This window comes from Etheostoma spectabile, chromosome 13, assembly GCF_008692095.1.
Source record: "Etheostoma spectabile isolate EspeVRDwgs_2016 chromosome 13, UIUC_Espe_1.0, whole genome shotgun sequence".
NCBI lineage: Eukaryota > Metazoa > Chordata > Actinopteri > Perciformes > Percidae > Etheostoma > Etheostoma spectabile.
In genome coordinates this window covers 19,206,912-19,220,566 of record NC_045745.1, presented here as the reverse complement: position 1 = coordinate 19,220,566, position 13,655 = coordinate 19,206,912, and the positions used below count along the sequence as shown (strand labels likewise).

Genomic DNA, 13,655 nt, shown 5'->3' with positions numbered 1-13,655 from the left:
AAACCAGAAGAAAATATTAGGCGTAATGTTGAATAATCCTCATATGTTTCATAACTCTGCCTTATCAGTTTTTAAATACAATACACTTGTTATTATCTTTAATCAATATTCACAATATACTCTGACCATCACAACTTGATTCCACAGAAATAAAATAAATGGAAATATATAATTATTGGAAGGTGAGGGACATCCAGCCTAAAAAGAGTCTCAACTGGCCAAATTTCTGGTGGAAAGTGGAATGTTGTCCGCATAGACTTGTTTTAGCATAGTTTAAGTTAACTTTTTGAGCACTCTGCTGTAAACAATGTATGTACACATTCGTTTTAGATGTTGCCTTTCTTTAAATGGTTGTTAATTTTTTTAAATTTTAATTACTTATACTGCACTGTAACTTTTTATTCTCGTATTTCAGCTGTTTTTTATTTTTTGTTGCTTTTATGTAAAGCACTTTGAATTGCCTTGTTGCTGAAATGGGCTATACAAATAAAGCTGCCTTTGTGAAAGCTTTTCACAAAGGCATCTCACAAAGGCAGCCTGATTTTTTCAACTTAAGCAATCAAATTTGATCAACCTGAATCAATTTTATCTGAAATTTTGTTAAGTTGATTTTTTTTATATCTGAATTTGTGACCACAGAAACATATTTTTCGAAATTCAAGTTTTTTTAAAGTGGAAATTAAGAATGTTCAGATTTAAATTTCAAAGAGGTGAATTCAGAACAAATTAGTTCAAATATATGTTTTTACCAAATAAAATATTTCAATATTAAGTTAATGGTAATGATGTAGATACATGGAGAGGCGTGATTGGGAGGAGCGGCCTCACTGATCTAAACCAGAGTGGTTGTCTATTGTTGGACTTCTGTGCTATTCATGGATTGTTTATAACAAACACCATGTTCAAACATAGGGATGCTCATAAGTTTACGTGGTACCAGAGCACACTAGGCCGAAGGTCAATGAGCAACTTTATAATCATTTAATCTGATTTTAGGCCGTATGTTTTGGGGCGGAGCTGTCAACTGATCATCCTTCTGCTGGTGAGTTGGGTCAAGGGGGTGGGAAAGACTCTGGACAGACCTGGTAAGCCCAAAGGGAATGAGTCCTTATCCTAAGGGAAGGAGTTTAAATACCTTGGGGTGTGGAGACAATGGAGCGGGAGATTGGTCGGAGAATCGGCGCAGAAGGTGCGGTATTACATTCAATTTATTGCACCGTTGTGACGAAAAGAGAGCTGAAGGCAAAGCTCTCAATCTATCGGTCAGTTTACCTATGGTCAGGAAGGCTGTGTCATGACCGAAAGAAAGAGATCCAGGGTACAAGCGTCCGAAATGGGTTTCCTCAGGAGGATGGCTAGCATTTCCCTTAGAGATAGGGTGAGAAGCTCAGTCATCCATGTGGAGCTCGGAGTAGAGCCGCTGCTCCTTTGTGTCAAAAGAAGCCAGTTGTGGTGGTTCGGGCAGTTGTGGTGGTTCCCTAGGGAGGTGTTCCAAGCACATCCAGTTGGGAGGAGGCCTCGGGGAAAACCCAGGACTAGGTGGAGGGATTATATCTCCAACCCAGTCGGAGCTGGTCAATGTGGCTCCAGAAAGGAAAGTTTTGGGTCCCCTGCTGGAGCTGCTGCCCCTGCAACCCAATACTGGATAATTATAATATTTAGTGGCTGTTAAAGTTCAAAGACTTATATCTCTTATTTGCTTCAATATGCCATGTCTTGCCTAGCTAAAGTGAGAAAACTGTGTTAGGCCGGATGAAAAGAATGGGGCAGCGCTAACTACATTCACTGATTTAATTTCAAAATCTGAATTAAAAGTTGTCTGGTTCACTGCCAGTCATAGTGGAAATGACTGATGAGATGTTACTGTGGCTGCTATACTAATGGTTCTTTATTAGTATCTGTGGCGTTGTTTTACAAAACACAAACAAAATAACAAAGGTGGGATGGCACAAATATCAACTGTCAATTTGTACATGAAAGGAAGTCACAGTTCTTGGCTGAATTGTAAACTTGTTTTTCCCTATTTGAGCTTTCACTTCTCCTGTGCTCTGACTCGCCTTGCTCACTCTGGCCTTCACGTATCACACAGCGGCTCCAAAAAGAGCCGGAGGACATTTCACTTGGAAGGATGAAAAGTTTCCTTCTCATGATGGAATCGTTTGGGTTATTAGAATCAATTTACATCGTTTTCCTGAATGATTCTGAGCTGGATGGCATTGACGTGAATGTAGACAAACAAAATGGAAGGGATGAATTACTGCCTCAATCAACACGTCCTCTAAACTAAATGACAAAATACTGTAGGTTGACATTTCCTTTGAAATATACCCACATGATTGTATTCTGAGCTGGTACCCCTAGTGGCTTTACATCATTGTCTATGAGTTCATTTCTTATCCACAACCCTCATGTTTAGGCACAAACACTAGTTGGTTAAGGTTAAAGAGACATTATAAGAAAGCAATGTTGACTCTTAGGTAGTCACACAATTTTATTGACTCATCCATCCACCCCTACCTCCGCACTAACAGGTTTTGCGTGTCTCTAAAAGCACAACATTTCTTCCACCTTTTGTTTTTGGCAGTCAACAATCATAAATTGCATGGCCACAAGGTCCTAGTCAGGTAAATGTGGAATTTTAACTAACTGCACTGGCCTCGGCGTAAATGTGTGTGTCTGTGTATAACTAAAACTAAAGCAACTAAAACTGTTCAAGTTACATGGGGGGGTGAAAACAATAGGCTGATGCTGTAAAATGATGTTTGAAGTGACAGCACTGTGTAGGAGATGTAGACTTAGATGTGAGGTGGGTGGGTGGGTGAGTGGAGTTTAGCGGGAGAAAAAGAGAGAAGAAAAGAGGGAGCCATCACACAGTCACATGATGATTTCTGAAACAAGGGTAGCTTTATAACTGTGCTCCTCTCTAGCAACCAAAGGCTTCACTCAGTAATTCAAAGACCAAACTAACTCACACATACACACATGCACATACTAGCTTCCAATTAGAGATACACACAAAAAACATACACATATGCTGTGTATGCTTGTGTCTGAGTAGGTGGGTTGGATAATCCCATGACTCGCCTGACCTACTCCATACTTCCTGCCAGTAGCGACACTCGATTGGCTGAGAGGCTGAGTGTGTGTGTGTGTGGGGGGGGCAGCAGTAATATGAATATTATATAACCTTGGCAGATCAGATGAGGCAGGGTGAAGGAAGGAGGAATAAGGAAGAGGGGGAATGAGCAATGAGAAAGGCTGAGAGAGAGAGAGTCAGTAAGAGAGAAGGATATGATGGAGAGAGGGGAAGTGAGAGTAGGGAAAGGCAGGAAGGGAAAAGTACAGTAAAACAGTAAAATTGCACAATAAAGATGAAAAAATCAGAACAGATTTTTACATAATGGGTTGATGCGATTGGGCTGCACAGTATTACCAAATAATTATAATGCCTTTATTTTGTAAGATTCTTGAATTTTAATCAGCAACTATTTTGTTTAATTGATAAATCATTTGAGCCATTTGTTCAAGCTATAATGCCAATAATGTGCATGTTTTCGCTGCTCTAATTAGGGGTGTTAAAATGAATCATTTCATTGTGATGCAGACATGGATGATTCTGTAGTGACAGATCATAATCAATTATAGCTTGCTGATGTTACTTATTGATGTGTCCCTGCTTTTTTTGTTTTTCCCTTTTTGTCTGTTGTGTTCAGACTCTGCTACATTCAGGTGTCTTTTTTAAGAGTTGATACAATAAAAAGGGAAGTTCATATATATCTAACTCCTTGACTTTGTTATCAATATGATATCGTATAAATAATTGTAATCAAATTATGAGACCAGTGTAGATTCACACCCCTTGCTCTAATGTGAGGAGCTGCTGTTTTTGACTGTTTTAAATCATTTGTAATCTGAATATCTTGGAGTCAACATCATAATAATAATTATAATAATAACATAATATTTGCTAACATTATGTTGGACTCTGGGAAACTGGGACGAGCAGTTTTATTGAGAAAACAACTAATCAATTATCCGGACTAAATCAAATAAGCACACAGTCCAATAAATATAATCCCAGTCTATAAATTTAGTGTGTAACCCTAAAATGGGGGAACACAAGTAATGTCATGTTTTCCCTTTTGAATGTAGATTACACCCCCAACCTCCCCCCTTCTCTATGGGTCTCTGATAATGGATGGCCTTTCGGCGAACCCACTCATAATCAGAGAGTAGGCAGAGCATGGACGTTGTTCATTATGTGCCAAGGTTTCCATAAAACTATGACACAAAATATTTTGCAAAAACTAACATGAAATAATAACTTTTCCACAAAGATAAATGTGCTTGGAATATGCCCACCCATGCTTTCTCAATGGGAATTTAACATAACTACAATTTATATTAACTAGATTTAGAAGACAATATATTTTCTAACAATATGCAATGGTTTTAGACGTAGTACCCATAGAAATCTGGATGTTTTTTTATCAAAGAGAACAGCTGCAAGACTTTTGACTCAACAGGGATATATGAATAAAAGCAAGTTAGAAATCACACTAATGCTTACTTTCCCCAAATGTCTCGTATAAGGTGTTTGGCCAAGTCAGTCAGTTTCCATGTTTGTGTCAAGCCTCAGCACTGTGAATGTTCTCATATTCTACATCACTCTCCCACCGCCCATTTCGTACTTTCTCCTCCCACCCATTGGCCTACAAAAGCTTTGAAATCAATGGAAAAACAATCCTTTCATTAGTTCCCACAGTAGTCACTGGTTTATGATTCCCCAGTGACGCCGCAGGTTAGCCCAGTACAGACAGTCTCCCGCCATAGTTGCTGGGGCACTTTGTTTGTTGTGGACTGTCATTAGTGCTTTTCCACCGCTTTATCATGGAAAGCTGCGTCATTAAGAAAATGTATTACACATTTATAACTTGTCTAGATGCTCTGGTTTATTTATATTTTGATGTAAATTAAATGAACACTTGTCATGTTCATGGTTATTGAATGATACTTATCGACAGTGTATAAAATGGAGCCACTGTTTGATTCCAAACTGAGTCGTTGGGAAGAGATTGGGGACAAAATTGATTTCCAGTTGTACATGGTACACTCTATAAATATACTATTTGCATAGACATAGAGAGGATTGTGCATTCTTAAAAAAATCCTGCATGCACATACTGTCTGTTGCAGCAGGATTTCTTGTTTTTGTTCCAGAGTATCATTGGCCCTCCAACATTTCTGCACAGCCTCTCAATAACACACATTGTAATCATGTGTTCACACACAGAAAGAGGTGATTGTAGAAGTAAAGTAGTAAGGAAAGTGATTGGCGACATACACACACACAAAAGCAGTGTGAGTGGAGATAGATCAGCATAGGTCATTGAACTGCAACCTGTTTTTTAATCTTTATTCATATATTTTTAAAGTATTGATGATTTGTTGGATTACTACGGTTCTGTCTTCTACATATATGCATACATCTTTGTGTGTTAATCACTGCATGCGTTTGTTTCTGATGTGCTCTTTTTTTTATTAGCACACACATATTTTTGCTCTAGTCCAGCACGGAGGCGTTTCTAATGAGCCTTAAATCTCTGCTGCATGGCTCAGAGCCACACTTGTTGGCTCAGCAAAGGGAGGAGCATAAGCGTTATAGCAGGAGTAGCCTGGGGGTTACAAATGTTTCATTCAAACACCACCCTGTGGTCATTTTACATTACCAGCATGTTAAGTCATGATTGAATACAATACAATTTTTTTTAGCTCTCCAATGCACTTTACTATTCTAAAATTGACGATAAAAAAGAAGAAGAGATCATTAAGACAAAACATTAAAGTCTTGCAGTGCAGTTGTAACTAATAATGTCTAATGATCTGAAACATAAAAAGCAATTGCACGCTTCACTTGGTGGGTTGGTGTCATGGGTCTTTTCCGGCGGCTGAGCAATCCCAACGGAGACATCACAGGTCAAGCACTGCCCGATAATTAGTGTTCACAGCATCTTTACTCAAATCGAGCCATAGGCCTTAAGTTTATAAGAGAGCCAGAAAGATGAGCACTTAGCAGGACACCATACTCCTTAAAGCAGAGGTTCAAAGAGGGTCGTTTCTTTAAATACCCTACTGCTCCCTGACTGACAATCCAAAGTTAAGATCCGTACATATTAGAAAGTGTCTGCCAAAATTTGCAAAGTTCCAATGTTGCAGATGCAGTCTAACCATAGTGTTTTATACTGGTCAGATTAAGGGGGAGCAGAAGTAGTTAGTGTCAGTGCCAAGCAATGTAATTACTGTGGGAAATCCTTTCATTATTATGGAAAATCTTATTAATCTTCAATATACCTGGCATGACATAGTCTGTGATGTGTCACATAGTTAACAGTAGGCACAGGATCAATTGCGCACCAAGGTGAAAATGACTGTTGGGTAAATATTGTGGTTTGTGTTAAATTTGGGTGTCAAATGTAGGTCAGAGTGTTGTTGAGGTTGGTTAATGTACCGCTATCTGAGACTTAAAAAAATTTGTGGGTTTGATATATTTCGGAATGAGCCATACATAGCCATTTACAGTAGGTGTTAGTCATGCATCCTGCTAGGTCTGTATGCGTTTTATGCTTTGAGTAAACCTTTTGATTTTTATTTGTGTTCAGAAAGCTGATCCTCCTCTCATTGTTATTGCTGCAGCACCACGCTGTACATTTCTTTTCTAGTTTCAGTTGGACTTATTGGGTTTTAGCATCTCCCAAAACGCCCATACATATAATCATCACTGTGAGGGTCATGCTCTCTCTTCCAGGCTGCACAAGCTACCTGCTCTATCTCCCCCTATGTTTTAAGCCATCTGCAAAACAGTGTGATCGTATGTTGTTTTTATTTTTAGTTCACTGCCAAAAGTGAAGCTGGCTGAATCTGCCACAATTTGAAACCATCTGCATGTGTTGGGAAGGATCTTGGCTGGTTCAGTGTTTAGCTATTGCTAAACTTCTCAGCTGGACGTCATCCAAGATACACCACCTCTACTCTGACTTGGTCACAGTCCAATTCACATAAGTGTCGTCTTTCCAATGACCATGAGGCTCTGGCCACTTTGAATTTAGGTCATGCTTGTTTGGGGAAATGGGCGGGGATGGCTCCTGGTTATTGAGACGAACATTAACATCTTCCATTTATATACTCTCCACTCTTGTCTGGCAAACATGGCTCTGTAACTTGAAAGCCATGGAGAGAAAATAGGTTGCAACAACACGGAGCATTATGATACAGCGTAATCACCAAGATATCTATAGGCTTGTATGCAAAATCATTATTTGCATACAAATAATGATTTTGATTTTGATCAAGCTTTGCAAACCAACTCTGTAACGTGTTGCTCATATACATTCCTATGAGTGTGCTGCCAAAACAAACAAGGGAGAAAAGATTTAAGCCCTTCTAATGCTGTTAAATTCCTGTCATGGATTACACAGCAGTGTCGATCTAACCATAGCTTGGAGTCTATTTGGCCACAACACACCCCTTAAGCCTAAAATACTCTCAGTGCACATGCCTGCTTTACCCTTGACAAATTGGTGTTGGTGCCTAGTTAAACTTCACACTGCAGTTCAGGTGTCTTGGTTACTTTAAGTCTAATTAAAGTATATACAATTGGCAATAATAACTGTGTGTGTGTGTGTGTGTGTGTGTGTGTGTGTGTGTGTGTGTGTGTGTGTGTGTGTGTGTGTGTGTGTGTGTGTGTGTGTGTGTGTGTGTGTGTGTGTGTGTGTGTGTGTGAACAAGATTTAAACAAGCCTTTAATGTTCATAGTCACACAATTGGAGGCTTCGAGTAAGATTTAGAGGTTAGTTAGCATACAGAAGAGCTATCAACAGGCTTTTTGGGTTTGACTTATTTGCTTGGACATTAAGCATTTATGAGAAAACTATCAGTGAGCTCATCGAAATTAACAAACATAGCCTATATCACATTATTGTTTAATTATATAAACAATACCACGATCATTCAAGTCATTGTCCAGATCACCATAGGAAAAGACTTTGATCAGAGACACAGCAGCACAGTCAGTAGTCAACTGGATATGTCCACAGGGTTTTTATGTTTCCTAGCAACAGCACAACATACCATTGAGGCTGTCTATATACCCATAAACCGGCCCATGTCAGCTTGCCTTGGATTTATTGCAAACATCTTTTTTTCTCACTGGTCTTCACATATTTCTCTCTCTCTCTCGCGCTCCCTCTCCCTCCCTCTCTCTCTCTCTCGCTCTCTCTCTCTCTCTCTCTCTCTCTCTCTCTCTCAAAAAATACATCTGTGTTGCCAAAGCATAATAAGAAACACATGTATAAACAACAACAATGTAAAAAAAAGTAAACAGGATATTTATGATATAATTGTAGACACTAAACAAATTATGTGCATGTCCCTCAAAGGCTACTTTGAAACAATAAAAAAAGAATAGAAAAATTAAAATGATAAGAAGACATATTTAGCTGTATATTATTTAATAATATATATATATATATATATATACATAAATATATATATATATATATATAATTAATCTTCCCCTAATAAAAAAGGAAGCTGTTTGTCCTCAATGTAGGTAGTGAAGCCTGGTATATGTCTTTCAAATTTTTTGGGAAATATTTTTTTATTTTTATGTCTTCATATTTGGGACATGTACATAGAAAATGTAATACTGTTTTGCATATCCTGGTGGCAATGTGCCAAGACACCTTCCTCTCTTGGTCTCCACACTGTTAAATGTCGACCTCTTTCAATTTCCAGCTCATGGTCACTGACTTTGTATTTTGTTAAAATTTGGGTATTTCTTTTTGCTTTTTTTTTTTTAGATATTCAGCCAATTGGGTGTCTCTGTTCAAGGATCGAAAACAGTTTCTGTTGTATTTTATTTTAATTTTGCTATTGCTTTATACTCGTCTTTTAGGTTAGTTTCAAATCTTTTAATTAAAGACTGAGGATTGTGTCTGTGTCGGCTCTGAGCCTCAGTGTACCTGTCACTCTCTCTCTACCTGTCTGTTTACTACTGACTGTGTTTAGCACCATGTACCTCCAAGCCAGCTGGTGCAGGGGGTGGACATCTGAACACTGCTGGTTGCTCAGGAGAGCTTTGTATGCAATGGAATTTTTATCCGCTTGATTTAAATGCTGCCAAAATTTAATTGACTCTCTCTCTCTCTCTCTCTCTCTCTCTCTCTCTCTCTCTCTCTCTGTATGCATTTTAGCTTGTCAACCAGCAGTTCTGTAGTGCCGAGCCAATCCAAACCCAGTGGGCAGACGCAAAAGATCTGTTTGGTGTGTTCAGACGAGGCCTCTGGGTGCCACTACGGGGTTGTAACCTGCGGCAGCTGCAAAGTGTTCTTCAAGAGGGCCGTCGAAGGTTCGTTACACACACCTACCTGCATCCACTCACTTGATAACCCATACATGACACGTGTAAACGCCCAAAACTAAAGTTAGATTTGAATGATGGTTAGTACACATATCTTTGTAAGAAAAAAGCCTTTTACATTTTGAACTGATGTGTTGGGGCCACCAGGCAGTCCCAAAGAATCTTATTCATTTGACTTACATATGATAAGCTCTTGAAGTTGTTACACAACAATGAAACATCTCGGCTGTTTCTCTTTTCTTAGGCAGCAGAAAATTAAATAATTTCCATAAATCCAAGGTCGGAGTGGAATATTAGGGTAGCGGTTGTTGAGCTCTGGTAGACCCACATCATCTTCATGCATTATTTTGGGTTTGAGTCTTAGTCCTGACCTTGCATGTCACCGCCTCCCCTCTTCTCAGGCAGTTTGTGCATCAAGAGGCTTGTCTTAAATTTAATTGCCTTGACAGGTTCTACAGATGGGAAAGGCAGGGATGAATCTGACAAACAGAGAGTAATGTGTTGGGAAAAATTTGCAATTTCTGCAATGCATTCCATCTCCCACTGCTTCTCTCTGCTTCTGGTTATTCATTTTCTGTCTCTAAACATGCCTCTACCAATGTGTAATTAGTTTGAAAAGGCTTTATGAGGAGATTCTTACCATTCCATTGATTATTGCATTCATCAACAATGGACAGGTAATGCCTAGGTGAACAATAAATCAACCACTATTTATTATTGAACACTAGCACTAAATGCACATAAATAAGTCCTAATTAGCAGACCGACAGTGATGACCTTTTCTTTCATTCTGCGGCTACGTTCACTATGTTTATCTGTCAGTTTTCTCTACATTTGTAACTAACAATGCTACTTAAAAACATAGTTAGTGAACTCATTACTCTCAATCTAAGGTGCTTTCTGGAACAGTTCAAGACTAAAACATGACTAGCGGTGATGGAAACTTTGAAGTAATATTCAGCCTCCTGCATGTACATTTAAACATTTACCTGAGGCTACTGTTGCTTAAATATGTATAAAAACAATAATACAGATTAATTGTAAAATTATAGATATGAACACTTGATTTGAGCTAGACAACCTGCTACAGTTAATTTGTTGAGTTGTATGATTGTTATCTTACATATCAGCTTTTCATGATGTAGCTCTGATGTAAATATCAAGTGCTCAAAACAAAGTGTAAGTTTTATTTTGAAAAGAGCTGTCTACAGTAGCACTAAAAAAAGTTACATCTGTTATTTTTGTTTTTCTCCCCCTTCCCATTCTCCGGTCATTGTCTCTATGGTGAAGGATGGAGAGCACGACAAAACACAGATGGTAAATAAATGCACTTTTAATAATATACAAATTAATAATAATTATCATAAGAATGATGATGATGATAATGATGTGAATGATGATGATGATAATGTTAACAGTATCACCTTTGATTTGCCCATGTCGCTGTATTCCTTCAGCACTGAAATATGACCAATCTGCCTAGACTCATGCATGGCCTATTCTGCCAACTATCTGTCATTCATGCAAATGTTCTGATTTGGTCATTCAAGTCAGCGTAAATTGCCCGTGAGTGATTTTTTGCTCTTCAATCTCTGCTTGAAATGTTCCACCTCATCATCCTCACGGGTGGCAGATACAATAATTGCAATCACACCCTGTCTCTAATTAGGCCGTTTGCACTTGACCCACATTAACCTCCTGAGATCGGATGTCAAAAATCACCTCTCAACTCCCCTTGTGCTTTTCATGTGTTTTATTTACTCCGTGTGGGTCTAACTGTTTCTACTGATAACTGTTTTATGGAACATGATGCTTAAAAAACATCCTGCTGGATTGATTGAACTGATATAATTGCAATATAATTTGACTTCAAATGCCAATTGTGGTCGTAGTCCTCTAAAAACCTTCTATTTCGAAAATGTTGACGAGTTAAGAACAGAATCCCTGTTTTCCGCATTGTGACTGGTTTTTCAGAATATCCGGTTAGTTTTAAAATGTCATTTTTTTTGTAATTTAAAAAATAATCCTCAAATTTATATCTGAAAATGTTGAAATCACCAAATTTAGACATTTGGGCTTAAGTGTTTTTTACTGAACATTAATGATAAGTGAATCTATAATGTGTTTCAGCAATGAGTAAGACCCACACTAAACATAAGAAAAAGAAAACATAAATTGCAGGCCACAATTTTCCCAACGAAAAAATTTGACCTAAAATTATTTTCAGTTTCAATTTCTGGAATAATTAACTATTTTTTCCCAGCTACCTTTCCACAGGGGTTTCTACAGCTCAGAGTGCCACAATCTTCCCCAGTGTTTTTCCTCAATTAATCTAACATTATGTTTGGGTCAGGCAACATCACAGAATTAATTAATTAATCTTCTAGTCTTTAGTGAGGTGTTGAAACAGTGGTTTTATGGTAGCCTTTGGGCAAAAATGAATGTCTGCACTTGCAAAGCAGTTATGTTTTTTGTGATTGCTGCATGGCAGAAAAAAAATGCACTTGGGGAAAATGTGCTTGTATTGTTTGCAATAACAGAACTTAAAAATATGTACACAAAAATATATTCATTTTTTCAAACATAATAATATATATCCTGTTTTGGTTAATTATTGAGAACATTTCCTGGTCATAACTTCCTTTACAGACGGTCAGATTAAGTAACTAGTAACTATTGATGAATTGAAATGATCTGGTTAGATTCAAACTATGCACCTCCTCGCTGTGAGTATACGTTGTTAACCACTGGGCAACTGAGCCAACACACATCAGTTGCAGCCCTACATGCCAGTGTTGGCTACAAACCCAGCCTGAGGCTTCACCAACCAGTGCTGATGAGTGCTGCCAGGCCCCTTGTTAGCAGATCAGGGCAGGATAAGGGAGACAGGATATCAGCGTGATTCAGCTGGCACTTTTGACACCACAGATGGCTGTTTACGCCATTGTTTGCATTTACTTCCTGTGATATCAGTGATGACAGCAACAGGCAACCCCCAGGCTGCTATTTTGTCATCACACTACCAACTGCAGATTACAGTTATATTGTCAGTCTATGAGAAATATGATTATTCCTAAATTCTAAAGGTGCTTCCAAAGGGGGTTCTTTCTTTGATTTTGATAAATGTCTAGAGGAAAACGGCCTTTGTCACTAATATAAATATAAACATAGTTTTTTATATGTACAGTATATATGAAATGGGCATTACATAACTTACACTGCTTTTTTACAATTGCAGTAGTTTGTACTATGAACTTCAGTCTCTAGTTTTACACTACTATGTTAAAGTCTAGTACATTTACATTTACAACATTTAAATTTATTATTGTTTAAAATTTATTTAGTTCCAGCCAACACCTAAATAGGGCGCTGCTGTTCTAAAGCATTTGCTTGATGTCCCAGATTCAGTGTTTGCTGGTGCCCATAGTACATGCATTTAGGTTGTTGGATTCACTTACTTGTGAGCAAACAGGAAGAGTGCAAAGTAATCCAAATCACTGCGTGATAAAGGGTAACTGAATATGAGCTGACATACTGGTACAAAGGTAACCACACAAGCCAGTGTTACAGAGGTCTGACAACCAGCATTACAATGTATGAACAGTGGTTGCTCAGACATACTTTAAATACATACTTAAAATGTATTTATTATAACATTGAACAGAACTGTATTTCTCAGCCTTAATGGAAATAATCATGCATTAAAACAACAAAACCTGGACCATTTCAATTTGGTCACCTGTATGGGCTTTCTTTCACCTTGTTTATATAATTTGATAGTTTTAAAAGATCTTTTTGCCAGGCTTTAGTATTAACTAGCCATTTCTTTGTCTTGTTGTTGTTATGATGATACAAGTGTAAACATAGCTGGTCACTCACTGTTATTCATGCTGCATGCGTGACATTATTGTAACTACCTGTGCCCTGCATTGTAGTGATTCAAATCACTTATTTACTGTCTTAGTATCTTAAATATTGGATAACATTAATCAAAATAAAAATCTTTTTTTTTTTAAAGGTGCCCTGCCACACATATTTCATTACTTTGTGATAATGTCTGAAGTTCTACCATTGACTCTGTAACATTTTTTGTGGAAATAAATGCCTTGGTTACCTTGTTTCAAGCCCTTTTAGCGTGGTATGGAAAGCCTGCAGGAAGACTCAGCTCCATTTGTTCCAGTTCTCATTATTTTTAAACAAGCTAAGCTGCTTGACTCTGATTGGCTAACAGCTAGCC

At 38.0% G+C, this 13,655-nt stretch overlaps 1 protein-coding gene across 1 annotated transcript in view; it reads left to right on the top strand.

The window, feature by feature from the left end:
- Window positions 1-13,655, top strand: part of LOC116700233 (glucocorticoid receptor) — a 68,800-nt gene that overhangs the window by 35,151 nt on the left and 19,994 nt on the right. The window contains exons 3-4 of the mRNA XM_032533242.1: window positions 9,252-9,406; window positions 10,709-10,735. Coding sequence (XP_032389133.1) covers window positions 9,252-9,406; window positions 10,709-10,735 — 182 coding nt within the window. The remainder of the gene's footprint in view (window positions 1-9,251; window positions 9,407-10,708; window positions 10,736-13,655) is intronic.